General features: G+C 38.6%; 3 protein-coding genes across 3 annotated transcripts; all 3 read left to right on the top strand.

Moving 5' to 3' along the window:
- The first annotated feature begins 7,303 nt into the window (after positions 1–7,303).
- LOC135583597 (homeobox-leucine zipper protein HOX4-like) lies at positions 7,304–8,841 on the top strand. The gene is made up of 3 exons (XM_009419319.3): positions 7,304–7,730; positions 7,861–8,180; positions 8,267–8,841. Exons 1-3 carry the CDS (start codon positions 7,679–7,681, stop codon positions 8,702–8,704), a joined length of 810 nt encoding a protein of 269 aa, XP_009417594.2. The 5' UTR covers positions 7,304–7,678; the 3' UTR covers positions 8,705–8,841.
- A 4,265-nt stretch (positions 8,842–13,106) lies between these two features.
- Positions 13,107–18,937, top strand: LOC135593125 (O-fucosyltransferase 7-like). Its single transcript, XM_065082953.1, has 12 exons — positions 13,107–13,435; positions 13,882–13,980; positions 14,182–14,287; positions 14,380–14,447; positions 16,330–16,418; positions 16,490–16,670; positions 16,754–16,882; positions 16,983–17,116; positions 17,219–17,432; positions 17,979–18,163; positions 18,287–18,382; positions 18,459–18,937. The coding sequence occupies exons 1-12, from the start codon at positions 13,274–13,276 to the stop codon at positions 18,616–18,618; spliced, it is 1,623 nt and encodes a 540-aa protein (XP_064939025.1). The 5' UTR covers positions 13,107–13,273; the 3' UTR covers positions 18,619–18,937.
- Positions 18,938–19,269: 332 nt separating this feature from the next.
- On the top strand, positions 19,270–22,531 carry LOC103997964 (histone H3.3). Its single transcript, XM_009419317.3, has 5 exons — positions 19,270–19,355; positions 21,483–21,554; positions 21,657–21,733; positions 21,841–21,931; positions 22,041–22,531. Exons 2-5 carry the CDS (start codon positions 21,483–21,485, stop codon positions 22,209–22,211), a joined length of 411 nt encoding a protein of 136 aa, XP_009417592.1. The 5' UTR covers positions 19,270–19,355; the 3' UTR covers positions 22,212–22,531.
- Positions 22,532–23,640: the final 1,109 nt, after the last annotated feature.

Below are 23,640 nucleotides of genomic sequence, written 5' to 3'. Positions count from 1 at the left end.
AATGTATTCAGATTTGGAATGAAATGAAAGCAAGAGTGTACAGGGATTCCAAGCAATCATATTTAGCTCAATTCCAATAAGAAGGTTAGACGAATTCAAATATCCAAAGGAATGGAACAAAATACACGAAATCGACCAAAGCTCGATTTCGGACAGAATTCCAATGGCACATCAAACAAATATTTCAGAATATCAATTATGCTCCAATACCCATAAGAAAGCTATGGTCGAACCATATATCAATCTATATTCTGATGGAACAAATTTCATATGAAACAGGGCTCCCAACACGGAGTTACCTTTGATTTGGTAACACAAGGTCAAAAACACAATCACTGTTTTACAGAATTTATAGGGTCGGATTCAACAGATAATAGGGTAGGCAATTGAATTCCAAAATTTCCAAACTATATGTCAAAAGAAAGATTTTCAAATCTAGTTTCAAATAAAATCAGTTTGGTACAAATCAGAATTTTCAACAGGGAGTTATAGGCATTTTTGTATCGACAGAAATCATGAACCCTGTTTTACAGCGTCTATAGGCTCATTTGAAACAGATGTTTGGGTAAGTGTTCGGTATCCAAAATCTACAAAATCAGTGTCAAAAGGAAGATATACGAGTCTAATTTCAAACAAAATAGTTGCTGCCCGATTTCACATTTTGTACTAATACTTATAGCTAAAACAGTGTATAGGGGTCAGTTTACCGAAAAAAACTTTAGATTCCATGGTTCTATGTCCAAAGGGAGACATATCAGTTTCTAAATAGAAATCCTTCAATTTATTTTGAATCAACATAAAAACAGAGACTAAAAATTCTGTAGGAGGGGGTTAGAATACTTGCCTTTGAGAATTTTGACCCGAAGTGAAAAGATTAAAGCAAGAACCCTAAAAACCCCAATTTTTTTTTCTTCTTCTTCTTCTTCTTTCTTTCTTTCTTTCCCTAATCACCCACGAGCTGCCTTCTCTGCTTCCTTAAGAACGAAGGCAGAGAGGCTTAAACGGTGGAATTTGTCGTTTTGCAGTTTAGTCCTTGTTTTTATCATATTCGCGATTAGGTCCTTAGGGTTTACATATAGGTCCTCAGATTGTTTTTTTTTTTTTTTTTTTTTTGAACAGATCTCCCAAATCTTACAAATAAGTTACCTCTGATTGATACTCTATTTCTTTTGTCAATTTAAAATAAATGCTTACATTATCACCAGAAATTTTATACGAAAATTCGGAAATGAGAGGTGTTACAGTAAGCTCGCGAGGAATTATTGATGTAGCATATTTCAAAAGACGTATTTGAGAGTAATAAAAATTTGACGGACTTATGAACCATTAATTTTTATATTTTTTAATCAATATGAGATTAAATAGTCGTATTAATCTCCCAAAACAGATGATAAATGAGGTGATGTACCTCTCCAAAAGCAGCAAAACTTTAGCTAGGTGGTGAGTAGGTGTGTTAGATTTCTCCTTATGTAGGGCCGCTGAGCGACCTCAATTTCATCGCAGAAGACTTCGATTGGCGGGGGGGGGGGGGGGGGGAGGGAAGGTTAGGGGATGGGTGGCCTTGTGGATGGGATTCCTTGTGGATTTCTCCTGATGGGTGACGGATACAACGCCATCATCCGTGATAGCGACTGCTCTATGCCATATGAAACCAGTGAGGGCTGCCTAAGTGATAGTTATTCTTATTTAATTTTTTTTTATTGGAGTCAAAGATTAATTATGATAAAAGCACGAAGACAAAGTGATGAAGAGGATAAAGATATGGTCCTTCCTCTGGTGAAGAACCATGAAACCATGAGTCAAGAGCCGAAAGTTATATGTGATACCAATAGTTTTGAGCAAATAGATAATTAAAAAAGATGTGCAGTTTTCAAAAGTAAGAAAGCCTTTTCAAAGGAGTATTCATTAAAAAATTTTGACTTAGAAATTATCCAAAGATAGCATATCGTCATCCACTCGGTTCAATTGTTTGTTTCCAGAACTATGCTCTTATAAATTTCTTGCGTTGGTAGTCCCCAGGGGTGTGGAGTCTAAACAAGATTTATCAAGGAGCTAGATCATGCAAATAGATACGGCACGATGAACTCCAAATAGAGTGTAAAGAAAATTTAGGTTCTAATGATTTTGATCAATAAGATCTTGGACCACGAAGAAGTTGTTGGTCTCAGGTGTAAGTGATGACGTGTAATCATATTTTTTTATTATATTATTTAATATTTTATATTATTTATTATATGAATATATTGTGATATTCATGAATTTGTGCAATAGGAATCAGATTGTAATGAGATCACAATAATGATATTGATTCGCCTTTAAACATAGATCCTAAATAATCCCGATCATAGGTTACTCGAGAGGGACATCGAGATAACAAGACATACTAGTATATTGTATACTCGTACATATGATGGAGGATGCTAATCTCAACTTTTTTGCACTACACATTCTTCTCATCTTGTTTGTCCTCGTTATGCCTCTCATGTAAAGGAGTTAGTCATTCATCTGAATACCAATATTGGATGCTCGCTCCTTTGAGTCACTCTTTTCTCTATATCTCAATGCCCGTTTCTCTTAAATGGCTTGCTTATGTTGATTGTCCTCAACGTAGCCCTGTTAAGTTCTCCATGTTTGTATGTAAGATTTCTAAGTGTGCTTGTCCCGCTCCGGTACCATCTGTTATAGATTTAACTGATTTTACTTAGTACTCCTGCATGTCCATCTACAAAGGGTTAGCCTTCTTTAAACCTCTTATGGTCTCTTAAGGACTTACAAAAGATAAGATAAATTAAAGAAAGTGTTTAACTCGATATTCACATATAACCATTTCAGCAAGCATGTGATAAGACATATAAATTATAAATATAGACTTCACAAACTCTGAACGATCACATAACAAAGGGTTCAAGATGGTCCGCTATGATCAAAAGTCTCCACAAGTTCCTATATGATAGTACTACAAAATAAAATAACAAACTAGCCCTAGACATTATCTTAAAGACATATCCAGCTATGTACCACCTAAGTAGCTCCTAGATGTTATGCTGATTAACACTATGCACTATTTTACGAAGCTAGAAAACCTTCAAAATGATTGGCTGAATGGTCTATTACCGGACAGTTTTACCTATATATAATGACTGCACATAACTTATGAGTGTAAGCCCAAAATGATTATAAAAGTCAACCAAAATGAGATTATCAAGTTTACTATAAATCCTCCTCTATATGCTGTGTAAAGAATAGATAAAATCGAAAGGCATTGATATACATGAGTATTACATCGAACATAATATTTATAGTTTTGTCTACCACATTATATTTATAGCTTTGTAGTGAATCGTCAATACAAGCTACGATCTATAAGAGGATCCTAACGAACTCAAGAAGTTGGTGCGACGATCATTATCTTTTAGGGGTTGAAAGTTTTCACGGCAAGAGAAAAGGTTGAGTGTCTGACTTCTAAGGAATCACGGGCCTTGTTCATCCTATCTTTCTCTGATTGCCATCTGAAACATACGTAGCCCCTCGCTAGGTCTATGATTTGGAGACCAGATTGTAGCTTTCAAAGGGCCAGCAACGTAAAGTTTATTACCTTTACGGGAGGCGTTCTTTCTAGTTATCTCTCGTATGCTGCAACTCAGCTGGATCAAGTACCGAATCGTAACGAGAGGATTTTTGGATTTTGCCAATCTTGGCAATATGTTCGGCATCAAAGTTCCAGGTATGAATAGAAGAAGATTGTCTAAATAGACTGACCCAAGGATGAGAGACCTTTGGAGAGGAGAAGCCATGGCATCCTGTTGGGGTGATGCGACTGACCAGATTGGATTGGAGGAGGTAGGCTAGTGGGGGGGTTCCATTAGCAACTGTGGGGGACGGATCTTTCTGCTCGGTAGATAGAGAGAGTAATGAAGTTGAAGAGAGGTGCTCTAATGGCGGGTCTGGAGGCCTGCCATTGGGGGATGTCTTTAGTAGTTCAACGTTATCTAATTGATGATGCGGAGTTGTGCAAAATAATTGAATAAAGACTTGGAATGGTGATGGAGTATAATGGACAAACTAAATCTAATAAATCACATCATTTACCTTGGTCTTTTTGAAAAAAATATTTAATTGTGTTGACTCTAACTATTAGAATTAAAAATTAGTAGGGTTTGAAAGATTGGAGACTACTCCCAACATATATCAAGACAGCTTTATAATACCCAAAAATGTCCCAAATTTTTTTAATATAAATTACCTTAAGATTTTGAAACCAAGTTGTAAATCCTAATATTTTAAATTATATATATATACCCACATCAAGTTATAATTCATAATATTAGAGTGATACATTTTATTAAATTATGTTTATCATTTTCATTAAATGTACTGTCTTAATTTATTGATCTATTAATTTCATCAGTGATCCGGTGGTTTGAAGCTTGGAATATTTTGCTATTTTAATTTTATGCCCATAGCCATTTTTTAGATTAAATACTTTTTTTTATAAGATCCACAAAAAAAAGTGAATTAGTATTATAATATAATATATTTTAATTGACTTTAAAATTTGATTGTAGAATCTATATAAAAAATATGATTAATCAAATATTGAGTATGAGTAAAGATTATGAGTACGATGAATAATAATTAATAAGCCATCACAAACAAAAGTTATAAGAAAAAGAATAAATACAAATCGATTTGTAGTGTTTTGATCTTTCCGGTCTACTCCTAATTCCTTTTCTGTTGAGCCCGTCAACTTTTTTTACAAATCTTCTTTCCAACGAGTGAAGATCAATTACTATTGTTATAACTTTTATCCTTTTTATAGTCTTACAATATAACTTTCACACTCACTCTTTTATAAAAAAATCTCTTATATCCTATAACTTAGTACTCTAACTAAATTGAAGAGAGAGAAAGGGACTCAAACAATACTCAAATAAAGAGCTACAACACTTTACAAACTCAAGAATAGTTACTCCATCAACCAAGCCTGAGTGGGGTATTTATAGGCTCAAAATACTTCGAGAATAAAGCTAAAAAATTTAAATATTTAAAATTTTGGGATATGGGCGATATTACCATTGGCAATGGGCGGTATCACTATCACAACTTTTGACATCATAATTTTGAACTACTATCGTGATAGGCAGTACTACTATCATAAAATTTAAATTCTGAGTGCTATTATCATCGTCCTAGGCAGTACTACTATCGTGATAGGTGATACAATCGTATCATAAACGATACGATCATTGGAAAGACTAACAATAACAAACAATGCTTTTTGACTAACTTACACAGTACTATTATTTAGGCCTAATGGTACCATTGCCAAGCTTATTTTAAGCAACCAATTTAGCTTTCTAAAAAGCCTAATTTGATCAAACTTTAAAAGCCTAATGGATTTCTTGACAAGTTGATATTATTGCAACCCAATACTAACTTAAATTGATCCAAAATGACCTTGATCAAAATTTTAACATATCCGACACATTTACGAAGCTTTTGGCATTTTGTACTCTCTTTTAACATATCGATCTTTCGATACTTCGTTTAAATATTTGACACATCATATTTTCGTTTAACATATCGCTCATTCCACCAACATATAAAATTTTTAATGATATCTAATTTTTCAATGTAATATTGGATCGTTCTAGTATAATGCCTAAACCTATAATACATAGTTTAATTCTTCAGCTTTACATCTAATTTTCAATTTGATAATTTCTCGATGTAATGTCTGACTCAAAGCTGGCTTTTCAATGATAAGTCCATGATTAAAAAATTTTCTATATTACTTATCAGAAAAGTATATTAATCCAATAAATTTATCAATTAATTTTAATATCAAAATTCATTATTCAACGCTTTCATCCTGCATGATTAATACAAATAAGGACTAAGCATGTCTCACCTTTTATTTCTTCCTCCAGTCCCATCTCATACCAACCATTTCATTCGATGATGGTTCTCTTATAATAATAATAATAATAATAATAATAATAATAAAAGCTTCCATTATGCTTATGTATTCTAAGTTTAAAAAAAATCAAAATTGGGGTATTCAGCTGCACCTAAAAATAACACTAACAAAAACAATAATCTTGAATAATTTTGTGCCATCTAAATTCAATAGATTTATAATTAAAAGAAAAGGGTAGAATTAGCCACCCATGTGTAACATGCACCAGAATACAGTACCACATTTCAATGCATGGAGACATTACCTTCCCACCATCAAACCTTCTGTTCCCATGTTATCAACATGCATGGCCATGGTGGTGGGTGATGATGGTGACTAGGCTAGTGCTATGCTAAAACACCTTCATGATCATGTGTATCTCCACCACATGACAAATGTACCTGTCGTCTTTCATCTTCTAGGATGCACTAAATCAACTCTCTCTCTCTCTCTCACATCTAAAGCTTTCTTTTTCTTGTAAGCTTTCGGACCACGTATGACTATGGCAACCAAAAACATATGTATTTTGGCCACACTCGTATGAGATTAAGCTGGCTAGTTGGATGCACAAAATTACAACAACAAGACTAATGATTGATTAATACTTATTTTAGATTTTTCTTATTGATTAAAAGTTAGGATAACGTAACTTTGTATGAAACAGTAAACTTTTAATTGCTTGAAAAATTATATTTATTTTCTCAACGATTAAAAAAGATAAAATTAAGCTTACTGAGAGAGAGAGAGAGAGAGAGAGAGAGAGAGAGGGGTAAGTTAAATTTTGATGTTCAATTGTTGGTTGATGATTTGGCATGCATTCTATACATAGTATTCTTTTTGTCTGCCAAAATCCAACTATCATATCAACATCAAGTACTCCAAAAGTTGTATTCATTTGTGAATAATGCTGCTGATATGTTATGAATCAGTTTTAACAAGGTACAATGTTACAGCAAACTTATGCACACCATCAAAACGTGATCATTGCATGTTTGCAGCACTGCTGGGTGTCTAAATGAAGCCAAAAACCTACAACAACCATTGAATCTGAAGCCAATTTGACAGGACTCTAAAATCTTGGAGACTTGACTGTCATAATCTACAAGTTTGTTTGTTCTCACAAGAAGATAAAGAACACTGCATGGGGGAAATGATACTTGAAATAGCCAACTTATTTATTGTGACAAGGGTGGCTCAACTAAGGTGGTAGTACATTAGCCATGTGGGCTCTTCATGTCCTTGTATTCATACAACTATCTCTTCTTCTCAACCTTAATATAATATCATATAATATTATATATATATATATTATTATAATCTTGAAACATGAATAAAGAAATGGACCATAGCCAATGCAGAGCTTCCTTTCGTGTTCATCCCCTGCAACCTAATTCTCACCCTTCTTAACCATTCCTTAAAGAGTCTGCTGCTGCCTTGAGCTCTCAGCTCTGCCACCTTCTTCTAGATCTCCCACAGATCCCTCCGCATCTCTCTCTCGCTCTACTTTGTACTAAGCAGTTGCGAGGATTTTTGTGGATATGCTTATGGTAGTATCTGGTGATGAGATCTGAAGGAGAGTGGTAATGGAAGAGTCCCTCCTACTCCTATTCTCTCACTCAGAGCTGCCCATTTAGAACAAGACTCTGTTTGTTACTTGTTAGAGAGAGAGAGAGAGAGAGAGAGAGAGAGAGTGAGAGAGTAGCTGGCTAGATCTACAAGATGAAGAGGCGCATCGCAGACTGGGGGTGTCTCATGCCGATCTGCCCATCTGGTACTGCATTCATGCCTCGGTTATTTTTGGTCGTTGATCACCTTGAGAATTCTCATTAATTAGGGAGGTGGATGACGAATCATACACACGGGGCTCACCTTTGTTGATTGTTCATGTCGGATACCTACAGAGGAGAACAGCGAGTCCATGGTGGAAGATGATGAGGCGGCGGTACAAGGAGAGAAGAAGCGGCGGCTGAGCGCGGCGCAGCTGAGAGCTCTGGAGAGGAGCTTCGAGGTGGAGAACAAGCTGGAACCGGAGCGGAAGCTGAGGCTGGCACAACAGCTGGGCCTCCAGCCGCGGCAGGTGGCCGTCTGGTTCCAGAACCGCCGGGCCCGGTGCAAGACCAAGCAGCTGGAGCGCGACTACGCCGCCCTCGAGGCCAACTACGACGCGCTCCGCCTCGACTACGATTCGCTCCGCCGCGACAAGGAGTCTCTTCTCACCCAGGTGAGTCACGAATCCATCGGTTCAACCGTTTAGAGCTACGCAATCTGGATTCTTTCTCGTGAACTCGTTCCGTGTTCGTGATGCAGATCGGTGAGCTCAAGGCCAAGTTGTCGTCGGGGGAGCAGCGCCTCAGCTTCTCCTCCGTGAAGAAAGAGCCGGTGATCTCCGAAGCCGAGACCAAGGCCGCGCCGCCCTCGTCGTCAGAAAAGGATCCCGCGGCTCTGTTCTACAAGGACGGATCGTCCGAAAGCGACTCCAGCGCCGTCCTCAACGACGAAAACATCCCTCGACGGGGGAAGCCCTCGTCGATGGACGCGGTGCGGCCGCTGCCTACGGCTGCTGAGACAATTTCCGCGCCACTTTTTCTTGATCCGGATCATCTCTCTGGCGCCATCAAGGAGGAAGGATTCCTGCACCATCAACATCACCACATGTTGATGATGGAGGAGGAGGAACCGTTCATCAGCTTCTTCTCCGACGACCAGCCTCCCATTCTCAACTGGTGCTCCGACGACTGGAATTAGAAGTAGCCACGGCCGTACATGGAGATAGATCGATGGTAATACTAGTAGTAATCCAGAGCAGAGTTTGTAATGTAATTAATATTTACTTCCTGAAACTTAAATTACATGTTTTTATTTTCATTTCCACTTTAGCGATTCATCCATCTCTTTTCCTTTCCCACAAAACTAATCCATCAACTTGTTGAATATAAATTACTGACACGACCGCTTAAGCTCAAATTAACGATAGATAGCTTATAATTCTAGTCGAGTTCTTGATGGAATGTTCATTGAACTGAACTTATGCTGAGAGTTCGTGATGGACTCTCCAATCTTGCAGACCAACCACCTTCAACTGCTTGAACTGTGTAGCTCCATCGTCTCACTTACTCCCGCAGCTCATTCATTCCTATTACAACTCACCTTTCGACTAAGAACAGCTCCTGCAGTGTCACTACCTGCAACCACACAGCAATGGTGAACAGTAGCTCAATCATTTCTATTACAACTCATCTATCGACCAAGAACAGCTCCTGCAGTGTCACTACCTGCAACTACACAGCAATGGTGAACGTGCAGGAAGTTTCTGCAACCATGAATTCGTGAACGGATTCTGCTGTTCGTGACAGGAACATCTTCTTCTGTCTGGATGCATGAGTCACCGAGATGAACATTGAATGCGAGTTGCCTCAGAATGCTGTGTTACCGGTCCTTATCACATGGCCTTCTGTACTTCCTGCTGCCAATCTCGATGATGTGAATCGTGCCGGGATGCAACCTAGAATAATAATATGATCTATATTTCTCATTCTCAGTTATACTTTAGTGTCATGCTCGGTGTGGAAAAAGATGAACATGATAATAGAACATAAAAGACACAACAAAAACTACAAAGGATAAGAATGAACAACTTGTAGTTATCCAAAAACTACAAGATTACAGGAGACAAAACCCATGTTTGATGGAACCTACAGTACACCTTAATATGATCTACAGACCACACTAGTCATAAGGTGACAGCCGTGTTAGTCAAGGAATTTTCGTTCACCAACAAGATAAGTCAGCCAACAATGAGTTTCCATGCAACTTTGATCATATGTAACTGGGATAATTACATATTATCTATCCCCTATAGTTAATTATAATTAATATCTCAATCTTATATTTTAAAAAATAATATTATGATCCATGCACTTATGAAGGTAAAATATTTAATCATAAATTCTTCTTATGTCATAAATTTCGTCAACGAAAAGATAACACGTGTTGTCACGTATAAAAAAATGAATAAAAAGATAAAAATATAATTTTTTTAATTATTAAATTTATATTTATTTCTTGCCCTAATCGATTTCTCTTCCTCTCCTCTTTCTGATCTACTTCCCACTGCACTTGCACCGCTCGACCGTCGTCGCACCTGCACTGCTCGTCACCACCACTCCTACGTCGCTTGATTGTTGCCTCTCTCGTATCGCTCATCGCTGCCACTCCTGCATCGCTCGATTGTTGCCTCTCTCGCACCGCTTGTCATCGTCGCTCCTGCATCGCTCGATTGTTGCCTCTCCTGCACTACTCGACCCCGCTGTAATAGACTCGCTTGATTGCTACCGCTCCTACACTATTCGACCACCACCTCTTCTGCATTGCTCATCGCTGTCACACCGAACCTGCTCGACCACCATCACTTTTGCACCACTCGACCACCGCACTTATAGTGCTCACCGTCGCCCCTGTACTGCTCAACCGTCACCTCTCTTGCATTGCTCGTCATCGTTGCACTAGACTTGCTCGATCGTCATTGCTCCTGCACTGCTCAACAACCACCTCTCTTGCACCGCTCATCATCGTTGCACCAGAGTTGCTAAATCGTTGTTGCTCCTGCACTACTCATCGCCACTACACTGGACTTGCTCGACCGTCATTACTCTTGCACTGCTCAACAACCGCACTTGCACCACTCACCATCATCGCACCAAACCCAGCTCGCTAGTGGCACCCTGCTTGCTCGCTACACCTGCATGCCCATAACCCCAACATCCCTACCCTAGCCGACGATAGTCTCGTCGTTGTCAAAGAAGCTTGCTGCTTGTGCATCTCTACTTTTGCTGCGGTACTCCCGCTGCTCACCAAGATCGATAAGTTCTTGGACCTCGTTAGGTACAATAGTGGCAAGAATAAGGATCGAAGTCCAATGGCCCCAAGCAGCATTGTTCATCACGTAGGCTGCCCTCCTTGTTCTAGTTTGAACATTATGAAAAGTTAAAAAAAAGAGTGTATTGTTGTGTGGCTATCATCCCATGATTATAACATATAACAAATTATTAATATAATTGGAATCTATAAACAATTTGATGTCATTCCATGGATAAAGTCAACTGAGTGAACATGCAAAGAGAAGCAAAAGCAAACAAATAAGTGATGGTGAAACCCAATCATCCCTAACCTAGATGACCTCAGCACCATCTTGCAAGACTCCAAGATCATCGTCCTCATGTGCAACACAAAGCTCCTCAACCCTCCATTATCGATCAGCTACACTTTTGTTGTCCTCGACTCTGTCCTTTGCAAACTCCATAAGCTTTATAATTGACCCACCAGCCTCCTTGTCCTAGCGAACGTACCCAATTGTGCGGCAGGTCAGTGACGAGCGAGCAGGTGCGGTAGGCAAGCTAGGTCCGGTGCAGCGAGCGGGTCCGATGCAACGATGACGAGCAATGCAAAAGAAGCGGCGGTCAAGTGGGTGTGGTGACCAAGTGGTTAGAAAGATGAGAGGAAGAAAAATCAATTAGGGCGAGAAGTGAATATAAATTTAATAATTTAAAAATAATAAAAATACGTTTCTATCTTTTTCATTTGTGCTTTTTTTTTTTTTCATATGACAACACATGTGATTTTTTCCATCGACGAAATTAACTATGTAAAAAAAATTGGGACTAAAATTTTCACCTTCGTATAGGGACTCAATATTATTTTTTAAAATATAAGGATCAAAATACTAATCATAATTAATTATAGAGGGTAAAAACTGTGGCCAAAAATATTTATGCACTTGCAAGGTGAGATGTAAATGACACTCAGAAGATAATCAACATCTTTAACTCTTTCTAGCATCCCAAAACTGGCCATGGAAGACTATAAACGAGTATAAGACAGATGGAAGAAGAGACTGACCGAGTCACTGCCGGACTGCCATTGCTCTGTCACCGATAGACGATGTAGTGCAAATCGTACTTGTACTGAGGCTTTTCCTGAACTCTGAATTATGCAGTGACAGTACAAAAAATCTAAATTGAAAGGAAGAAGATGTTTTGATGATCAGCTCTTCCTGTAATCCAACAAAATGTAAGACAGCAGTAGAACAAACTAAACAAAATGGAAGAGTAGGAAGCCTTCGTCAGTATTCTACATGCTTCGGTAAGTTCATAATCATGATCATCCAAGTAATCGGAATAGAATTATAAACCCTAAGATATTTTCCAAACCTTACTGGTATAGATAATAAACGATAAAGAGATTTCATCCTTTCATTATTTACAGGTTAAGCAGACTCAGACGCCTCATAGAGGCTTTCATTTCCCTGCATATGACCTTGTACTTTTTGTTCTCCTCTCTATATAAGTCATCAAGAAAACTATGTTTTGTGGTAAGAAGAATCATCATAAAGAAAACCCCAACACTTCAATATTGCCACACAAATAAAAGGATGAAATCTAACATGTGGAGACATCTTTCTCTTTCTATTCTTGCCATATATCCGTGTCGGTGGGCAAAGTCAAAATTGGGATCTTCCACTTCCAAATATGTCTCTTATATTTATTACTCGGTATGGTGTGATCACATCTAACTCGGTCGGATCTTTCATGATAAAAATGTTCACAATAAAAGGGACTACTGTCTGTGTTATCGTGAACAATATAAGATAAAAAATATCATATGCCAAAAGATTATTACGTTAGTGCAGCTGACATTCTTGTTTCCTGATTTGGATTAGAATATGAACAGCTAATCCTACCAAATCTAGACAATAATCTACCAAAGAAATCTTTACCGCGAGATCTTTTGTACTGCCACGTGGTACTAAATCACCGGTTGTCAAAGACATGTTTCCTCGCGTTCTCCTTCTCTGCCTTGCTTCTTGTGCAGAGCGCACACAGATCTGTGGGACGAACGGGACAGTGACGTCGTTGCGGTGAATCTCCAAGGCCGGTCGGTGGGAGTGTAGCAAATGGCAGGTGGTTAGTTCTTAGTGGAGTCGTGCGGGTCAAAAGGTTGATGTGCCAGGTGGTGAGTTGTGGGTTCGTCGAATCTGCGTGGGGGCAGCAACAAGTGTATTGGGACGTGTGAAGCATCTACCGCGTGAGGATGGGAGGAAGAAACGAAGCGCATATGTGTCCGGCGGTCTGCAATTGCCGTCATTTCAAGGCTTTAATTCAAGCCTCAGCTCTGGCGGACGCGCATTCACGCGCCAATACAAGCCTCTCCTTTCCCACAAAGAAAAAGAAAAAGCGAACCCAGCAGCAGCACAGAAAAAGGAGAAGAAGAAAGAAGAGAAGCAGACTCCTCAAGACGAAGAGAGAGAGAGAGAGAGAGATGCAGAGGCGCAGGGTGCGGCCGAGAAGGGTGACCGTCATGCGGTTGATGCTGACCATCGCCGTCGGCACCGTCTTCCTGGTGGCGCTGCTGGCCGTGCACGTGTCCCCTTCGTCCTCCTACTCCTCCTCGTCCTCCCCGGGTGCTTACAAGCTCCCCAAGGTCGCTGCTTCTCCCTCTTCTTTTCTCTTAATCGTTGATGTTCTCCAAACGAAGGCCGGTTCTTGACGCTTTATAGGGGTTTTCAGTCACAATATCCTGGGATTTGTTCAAGATATCCTTTTCTTAATTTACACCTCTCTCGCTCCATAAAAATCCGTTCTTGGAATGTTTATATCTCTTCGGAATAAAAAACGACTCTTGATGTAGGTTTTTTTGGATTTTTAGCATCAGAAATCTCTTTCGTTATGTTTCTTGATGCATCGACATCAAGAACCCATTTTTTTGTTATTTTTAGCCAAAGGTTCTGTTTAGAAGATGGTAAGCTCTCATTTTGCAGATCTTTTCTGATTGTTTTCTGGTTCATTTTTCTCTTTTGGTCCGCAAAAAAAGGTATTATAGCGTCAGATAGAAATGTTCTACGAGAGTTAACGATTTGTTGTAAGCAGAGGCATGAGATTGGGTATGGAAGCTGGCGTTCCGAGCACAAATGGGTGCAAGAAACGGTTCCTCCTCAACTCTCCAAGGCGTCGGCTGCTCATCATCAGGTGATCCACTTATTTCTCTGTTCGATCTCCATCAGCTCTTGGTTTGATGGATTTCGCCTTCAATTTGATGCCAAAGTTGCAATTTTTCTCAATCTGATCTCTTGACGTTAACGGCTTCATGGGGGGTTTTTAGTCGAATATTTGGAGTGCTGAGCAATCATGCCATCTCTCCCATTCTTTTCACTCCTCTAGAATTGACAGTGGGATAGCACGAGCCAGGAGACGACGGAGGAATTCGAGAAGCTGTGGAAGCCTCCATCAGATCGTGGCTTTGTGCCTTGCACTAAACCCAGCTCATCGTATTCATGTAATAAACTACACCATTTCCTGAGATTGTTTCCATTCTTTCTTCACTTGGCAGATTGCATTTATCTTAAGAAATGCTCTCTTTTGCTGCAGCTCCTGGAGAGTCAAGAGGTTACCTGTTAGTGAGCACCAATGGTGGGTTGAACCAGATGAGGGCAGGGGTAATCAATCTTCCTATGTATATCTTGTTCATGCTCCATTCTAAATGGCCAAAGAAAAATTCCAATTCTGATTGGTATTGCCTAAATCTAGTTGCTAGAAAAGAAATTGAATTAACTGCAGACATATAGCATATCATAAGATTCTGTTGTGTGATTTAACATGTTTCAGATTATAATTCATCTGGAGTCGAATGGTCCTCAAACAGACTAAACATGAAGATAGTGTTTCTAGCTTTGAACATGAAAAATATATGTCAGAACATTACAGTTAAAGTTCCCAATGAAAAAGAATCTTAGTGTGAGACGGGCTATCTTTTTCTTGAGAAGATTGGTTGCCATTGTTGCAATCCTTTTGACTTGACATTTTGTTGGATGATTGCATATGACTTAAAAAGGCTTTGCTTGCTTCATTGTAGCATTTTCTCCACAAACTAAGAAATCAGAAATAGATGTAGCGGGCAACAATTAAATTAAATTTAAAGTGTCAAAGGCCTTCTATTATGGAAGTATTCTTAAGATGGTTAAAATTCCACTAGCTGGGACCCTTAATTTGACATGTGGTTGACTGAGTTGTTGTTCACACGTTGTATTTGGTTGCAAAGCAACTTCCAATCTATTATCATGCTTGTCACTTTCCTTGCTTTCTATATTTTTTATTGATCAATATAGTTGGGAGTACTTGATTGCATTTTATATTATGGTACTCTGTAATGCCAAAAAATGAACAAGTACCTTTAACACTTTATGATCTAACGAAAAAATGCATGAGGCAGCATGATAACATCTATTTATAATTGTTCAACATGTGCAAAGACCTATTATTTTAATCACCAAATGACAAAAAAAGAGGTAAAGGATAGAGTAGTCTGAATTTTTTTTTTTAAAAGCATGTCCTACAGTTGCTATATTGCATAGTGGTTTCATTAAGTCAACCATGTTGATTTCATATGCGAATTAGGCATGCCAAACTAAGATTTAGAGATGGGATACCTGGCAATTTGGTTGAAATCTTGACTTTATTTTTCAAGCAATTTGTTTGAACCCTATCTATACGGCTATACCTAATGGATAATTACTGCTCTTTGTCTGCTTCATGAAAATTGTGATTTCATTCATCCAAAGTAGTTGTGCTAGTTGAACTGACTACTAGAAAATGGCAATCTCCCTACTTGTCTTCTCTTCTTCAACCTAGTCAATAAGGTCTGCGACTCTGCAACAGTCAAGATGCTTCACTGATTCGGGTTGCTAGGTACTAGTGTCTTTGTAATTTTTTTTCATCTGAAACAAAAACTGAACTAGGATTGTTTGTCCAGATGTTTGGTCACTGTTTCTATGATTTTTTTGGACAAATAATTAAATTTAAGTTCAACCAGAAGAAATTGTAGCCTATGACAGGTATCTAACTATCTATTGCCAATGTTTCATGTGGTTCCGACCAGTCACTTCACTAGTTTAAAAACTTGAACCTGCCATCTTCCTGCATAAAAATGTCTTAGAGATATACAATGCACCCAAAGTTTTCATGGATGTGCTAGCTCTTGAATATTCTAGAGTAAAATAAGTAACTTATTCAAGTAGTCATGGCCTTCTTCACCTTTCAATTTTATTTAATTAAAATTTGTGGATAATCACTCTCTTTACATTTAAGGCTATCGGCCCAAATAGTTGTGGGAATTAAAATAAAAAAAGTTAAAACGCAACATTGACTACCAGAACATGCATTCTTCCTTGTCTACTTTCATAGTTCTTTTAGCTTAAAACCCAATGTTTATTTGGAAACATTACTCGATTTCATGTACAAGTTCATCAGGAGGTTGTGGGTATTTCTTGTATAACCATTTTTCCATAAACTATTATAAATGTTCTGAGATTTTCATTGCAGATCTCTGATATGGTAGCAGTTGTGCGGATTATCAATGCCACTCTCGTGATTCCAAAACTCGATAAGAGCTCATTTTGGCAAGATTCTAGGTACTTGTAATTCTCTTGTTGTCTTGTTTGAGAATATCTGTGCTTTCTATTGACATATTATTCTATGGCAGCAATTTTTCGGATGTCTTTGACGAAGATCACTTTATACGTTCTTTGGCAAATGATGTGAAAATCGTGAAGAAACTACCAAAGGAGCTTGCTGCATCTACCAAAATAGTGAAATATTTTAAGAGCTGGTCTGGTGTAGAATATTACCAGGATGAGATATCTCGATTATGGAATGATAATAAGGTGTAGTCTCTGTACTACTGTAAAACACAAAACTTATTTACTAGACTGTATAAAATTTATCATTGATGTTATCTTTCTGACAGGTTATTCGAGCTGCTAAATCAGATTCTCGCCTTGCTAACAACAATTTGTCTTCTGAGATACAGAAGCTCCGTTGCCGAGTTTTCTACGAGTCTCTTCGTTTCGCCCCTAGCATTGAGGCACTAGGAAAAGTAATAGCTTAGCTTCTATGTTTCCTAAATTTGTCGTTGTATTACAATACTTACACTTGGAGCTTATTTTACCCTTTCATATTCTTTGTATAAAGTGCAGTTGTTGGTTGAGAGAATGAGATCATATGGTCCATTTATTGCTCTGCACTTACGTTTCGAGAAGGACATGCTTGCTTTTAGTGGTTGTACATATGGTTTGAGTCCTCATGAAGCTAATGAGCTAACCAAAATTAGGTAAGAACTTCTGCAGATTAATGTCTTATTTTTTTCCAAGAAACAACCTCTTCACTGGCATTATGTTCATCTACTCTGCTCTCTCTCTCTCTGCTTTTATAGAGAAAACACACCATACTGGAAGGTGAAAGACATTGACCCCATGCAACAGAGATCCAAAGGTCACTGTCCCCTTACGCCAAAAGAGGTTGGAATTTTCCTTTCTGCTCTAGGATATCCATCAAGTACTCCAATATATATTGCAGCTGGTGATATATATGGAGGTGATTCACACATGGCTGATCTCCAATCCCGGTTTCCGATACTAATGAGCAAGGTACTAATACATTTGATAACGCAACATGAAGTCTCTTCATATGTTTTCTTTTCTTTATACAAAGTAAAACTGGTGAAGCCTTTTATTTAAATGTTGGCAGTTCCTACTTGTAGGTATATGTTAGATTTGTTCACAACACACGACATTTGATTTATGACAATGACAATAAAATATAGAAAATGCAGGATATGAAAGCATGATTGTATATGTTTTGGGTAAATGTTATGATGATGTTTGATAATAGAAGAGTATCAGACTTACATTTCCCTATATTGTGTTCTTAATGGATCAGCTACTCCTCTCCTTTCGGTGGACTAGCATGATATCTTCATTTTTCTTTTTTTTCATTGTCTTCATGAAAACAAAATCTTAGTTGAAGGTTTTATATGAAGACAAAATTCTTTCTTTTCACTGTCTTCAAGGAAACAAAATCTTTGCAAATGAAACCATGAGATGCCTTAAAAACAATCGTTCTTGATCAAACTTTTTCTTGCTTTCTCCTGGAGTTTTAAGGTTGTTGATGAAAAAATATATATTCCTTTGCAGGAAAAGTTAGCTTCAGCAGAAGAGCTTGATCCTTTTAGACCATATGCATCTCAAATGGCAGCATTGGATTACATTGTCTCAGTGGAAAGCGATGTTTTCGTTTCATCGTACCTGGGAAACATGGCAAGGGCGGTCGAGGGTCACCGTCGTTTCTTGGGCCACCGAAAAACCATCACTCCCGATAGGTGAGTTGTCCTTCGAAAATGAACTCTTCGAGACATCCTTCAACACATTCTATTGTACTGTTGATAGGTCGGAAGAACGTTTTTTATATGTCGTTTAATGTATTATTTTTATTTACGATGCAGGAAATCACTTGTTCATTTGATTGATAAGATCGATCGTGGATCGCTCAAAGAAGGAAAAAAGCTATCAAACATGATTCTCGAAGCCCACAAAGGAAGGTATGTGGCCATGAATAGAACCACGTCCACACCTTCTTGCTTCTTCGATACTTATCGTCTTGCATTTGTGCATCAGACAAGGGTCACCGCGCAAGAGAAAAGGTCCCACCTCTGGAACAAGAGGAAAAGAAAGATTTCGGTCCGAAGAAGCATTCTACGAGAATCCTCTACCGGACTGTTTGTGCCGGTCGGAATCGGACGACACCACCGGTCATCATCATCTTGTTACCACGTGATTTAGATGTTGCTGATGACTTAACCATAGCCGATCGACCGACTGAAGGAGCATTTGGAGAGCTCTGGTTGCCTTTACGTACGACCATGAAGCTACAGGTTACAGACATGGCAATCCAAAGTAGAGAATTGAAGGCGGAGTAGTTGCATGAAAGCTGCTGCTGCTGCTGCTGCTGCGTTGGTGTTTCTTTAAAGAAGATGGTGGCATCTTTATGAGAGGCAATTACAGATAGGCCTTTTTGTTTGTATTACAGAAACCTCAGATTTATTTTTTTCTTTTATAAGGAAATAATAAAGAGCAAAATACAGTATTAATATATATTTCCATGATTTGATGTGCCAATCATTGTGGGGCCCACTGTCGTGATGGTTAGCTCGACAGCTACGTGGCGAGAACGATGTTTGCTGTCTCCGGAAGCATAACGAATCCCAAGAACGTGTCTAAGGGCATTCCCCTAAAAACCGCAAACGAGTTAACAACCCCGCCTAGCGATCCGTGGACGAGCGTGGCGGCCAATAGAAATCCTCCGACAACACGTCTCGATCCGCCTCGCTGCCATGTAACAAATCGCAGCCGTTCGTTTCACGGCAAAGAAACACAGCGAGACGGGATCTCGACTGTCCACAAGCCGTGGACGGCCTACAAATAGCGCTCGACCTACGCTGGTGTCAACTTTGGATCTCTTCCGGTTCGAAGCTTCGTAAAGAGGAGGAGCGAACAGGAGGGAGATCGCGAGAGGTACTGTATAATGCGCCTGTTTTCGCTTAATTTCTCTGGTTTGTTTCAAGTTTGTTGATTGCTCGTCTCATTCCTGCGCGACTTGTTCATGTGATCTTAAAGTCATTGTTGTGTTCTTCTAATTTGCCTGGGTTTGGGAGGGATTTAATGCTTTGTTGTTGTCCCTGTGATGTAATGATGTCGCGTTTGGTTCTTTGATCTTATTCTGCCTTGCGGCGTTGGTGATTTGGTTGCATAGACATTGTTGTGGAAGGAAGTTTTGGTGTGCTTACCAAAAAAAACTATGCGATTCTGGTTGCCCTTGTTGGACGGCAACTAGCCTTGCTCAAACTTACTCGTGGTTATGCAGTTTCCTTGAGGCGATAGGACTGATTGCCTGGAATTTAACGCGAGAGTGTAACACAAGGTGCTACGGGGTTTGAGTTTTTGAGCATGTTCGTGCAAAACTGAGATCTTTGTTCTTCTGCAAATTGGAAATGCCCTGTGATCTTGTGGAATAACTGATTGGTAGGACCCTATAGGTGATTCGATGTGTTCAGTGCATGGCGTCTGTTTTGAGAATTCAGAAAAATACAAAGCTTTATCCCTTGGTTGCCGACGTGGGTTATAGAATAATGATTTTGTGGAAACTAGGGGTGAAAACTGATTGGACAATTGAGAAATCCATATTCCTTAACAATTCGCACCAATAACTTTGTGAATTTAATAATACGCAAATCAAATGTGTCGCAGATAATAATGACTATAACTCATTTTATTAATGATGTTTCTTGGGTGAGAAAACTATAAGGCAAATGTGACAAGCAAAAAATAAAGATAAAACAAAGGGTTCATTCTCTATGTAGGACACTTTGATTTTTTTTTTTTTTTTTGAGCTGGTATTGCTGTTTTTTATGGTTGCAAATATTATGATATCTGGGTGTGAGTGGAGTTCAATTGTGTCTCTGTGAGTTGTAAGGATCTCAGGTAGCATAACTTACATATGAATGTGCCCATCTATGTATTCAAGCTCAACTGGTCTCATAGATGTGTGAAAAGACTAAGATGATTTTCTCTACTTTGTTGGATCTGTTGATTTGTTGATGGTTCGATTCTCCATGGATCTTCAGCTGTGTGCTTCTCTTTATCTTGAGTTAAACCATGAACATATTTGAAACCTGAAGTAAGGGTTTCCAGCTTTATTTGTTTTTTTTGTACAGGGTTTCTGAATGCTAGATTCATTTAGTTGTAAAGTATCTCTTTGATTCGAATATTTCCTGTTGTGTCTTTTTCGTTTGAGATGCATATTTTTATTTCTTCAATGTCAAATGATCTTTTTCGGATTGAATAACCAGGTGTTGAATTTTTTTTAAAGTTATTTGTTTTATATCTCAATCAAATGACTTCTATGGCTTCTTGTTGTCCTATTATCAATATTCTATATTTGTAAATTATATATGATAGTTTTGAGTTTTAAGCTAAAAATTAGCTTTTTAGCAACATTTCTCTGGATAACTTGTGTTAGAAACAAAAGTGCTGGTGAATTTTCTTGTTTCCCTTTATCTTGGTGATACGATGCTGTCATTACAGAATTCTGATTTGTTCTTAGCTTTTGTAAGTGCATTTTTGGTTTGGATAAAAATAATTGTTATACACTGATCCGTCGTTTGCTTTGTGGATATATCAAATTAGACTAGTGGACTATGCAGTTTGTTAGGAACTTAAGCAGATTTGCTTTTAAGAAACCTGGTGATGTTCTTTGGTGGTTAATTAGTTTATCTGCTTTGACACACGCCTTCTTTCTTGTCTCTTTCCTGTGTTTCATATATCATGGTTATAACTATATCTCCAATTGACCTGAGTATGTATGCCTCTGATATATGACATTGACAACAAGAGAGATTTTCTCTCACAATTATGGAAAATTTCACATGAGTTTCTATCTAGTTATGTTCATATCCCTTTTATGGGTGGACTTCTTAAATCTTTTTTCATTGCTATTCTTTGTCCTTTGTGATCATTACTTAGTTGTATGGTAAACTTCTTGAGATTTATTTTTTTTTTCTGATGTAATTGATTGATTTGTCTTGACATCACATAATCCATCATATATAGAGTACATCTAATTGCTTTTTTCCTATGTTCCAGATGGCTCGTACCAAGCAAACTGCTCGCAAGTCAACTGGAGGGAAGGCTCCTAGGAAACAGCTTGCCACTAAGGTTCAGTCATTCTTAATTAGCACATTGTCTTGCATCATGTATGTCTCTTATCCTCTTTGCTTGTCGCTTTGTATGGTTAGCTGTTTTCTTGTGTTTGTGTAGGCTGCTCGCAAATCAGCCCCTACCACTGGTGGAGTGAAGAAGCCTCATCGCTACCGTCCTGGGACTGTTGCTCTTCGGTATGCTATGTGATACTGGTGGTGCCATATTAGTGGGTTCTCTAGTGTAGTTTTCACACTTAAGCTTTGCTGCTGCTTATTGTGCATTTTGGTGTTGAAAATTATAGTGAAATTCGTAAGTATCAGAAAAGCACAGAGCTTCTGATAAGGAAGCTGCCATTCCAGAGGCTTGTCAGGGAAATTGCCCAGGATTTCAAGGTCGGTAGTAATGTGACACTATGAATGGTGGTGACCTATAAAGACTGATCTGAGCTATTACAATCTTTTTTTTTTTTTTTTTTTTTTTTTTTTATATCGTGTTGTGCAGACTGATCTGCGCTTCCAGAGCCATGCAGTGCTTGCTTTACAAGAGGCTGCCGAAGCCTATTTGGTGGGTTTGTTTGAGGATACCAATTTGTGCGCCATCCATGCCAAGCGCGTGACCATCATGCCTAAGGACATCCAGTTGGCTCGGAGGATCCGAGGTGAAAGGGCTTGAGAGGGCTGTCTGCTATGAATAACTTTTGTTACGAGTAACAGATGTGGGACTCCTAATGCCTATTTAGTTATTGGATACTGTGTGTGTATGGGTTACATGGTATTCCGACTATAATGTTGCGTGGTTTGGTCATGTGATCGATGGCCTATATGTTATGCGTCAGTCTGTTAATCTTTAGTTTAGCCGGGTGGTGATGTTTGGAATTCTAATTTCAGATGATTTAGGAATGTGTTTTGTGGTAATATTGTCAGATGTTAGCTTTGTTACAGACATACACATTATATCATATTTCTCTCAGCCTTTCTTGTGGTTGCTGTTCATTTATTTTTAATTGCCATCCTCTGATTTCGTTTTAATATTGTTATTTTCCTGAGGTTATAGATTTATGTGGTTTATTTCATCATGTGATCTTGTTTTGAATTTATTATCTCTAATCATTCTTCTCCATTTCATGTGTTCTTTTTTTGGCATCCTCGTAATGGCTATATGAATATGAATAAATATGTGATATGGCAATTAGCAGCTTCTATCCATGACTCTCATTGCAAGATGGAATTCGTTACTGCTTCCTATTTCTTGATCATAATCCTACTTTTTGTGATCATAGTGGTTTGACTACAGAACCCAAGTAAATTTCGTGGATGCGCCCAACCGTCAACATGATAATAACTCGGAACCGCAGCCGAACTATCTCAAGTATTAGATGACGTCATCAACAATGATTACCGAGCAAATTTGAGCATCGAGCATGTGGAAGAATTGTTTGTTGCAACCAGTTACATCATTGACCAACAGGGATTACTTAGCAAATTTGAGCATCTTGGAGTAAAAGAGAACGTGGAAGAATTGTTGGTTGAAATAACATCATCAAGGAGGAAGAATGTCCAAAAAATAGCATCATCAACAAGGAAGAATTGTTTGTTGCAACCAGTAACATCATCAACCAACAGGGATTACTGAGCAAATTTGAGCATCTTGGAGTAAAAGAGAACGTGGAAGAACTGTTGGTTGAAATAAAATCATCAACATGGAAGAATGTCCAAAAAATAGCATCATCAACAAGGAAGAATTGTTTGTTGCAACCAATAACATCATCAACCAACAGGGATTACTGAGCAAATTTGAGCATCTTGGAGTAAAAGAGAATGTGGAAGAATTGTTGCAACCAACAACCAAAACACAAAACGGATTTTGACTACGTAATCAACTATACAAACAATTAAAGCCAACCAGCCGCATCTTGGCCTAATTTTTCTCGACCCGTCGAGAATGCTCTCCCAGAACTAGGTTCGCCAAGAGTGACCGACGCTAATGACTGGGAAGCCCAGGCTCTGGCACTCATTGCACCTTCCTGCAGATGATGCCGCTCGCATGGATGCAACCTACTGCCTTCCCGCTTTGCTTGTTCAGTGTATGCCTGGAAATAGTT

This window comes from Musa acuminata, chromosome BXJ1-9, assembly GCF_036884655.1.
Source record: "Musa acuminata AAA Group cultivar baxijiao chromosome BXJ1-9, Cavendish_Baxijiao_AAA, whole genome shotgun sequence".
In the NCBI taxonomy this organism is placed as follows: domain Eukaryota; kingdom Viridiplantae; phylum Streptophyta; class Magnoliopsida; order Zingiberales; family Musaceae; genus Musa; species Musa acuminata.
Note: the sequence above shows the minus strand (reverse complement) of the source record. Positions and strands in the feature narration are given on the sequence as shown.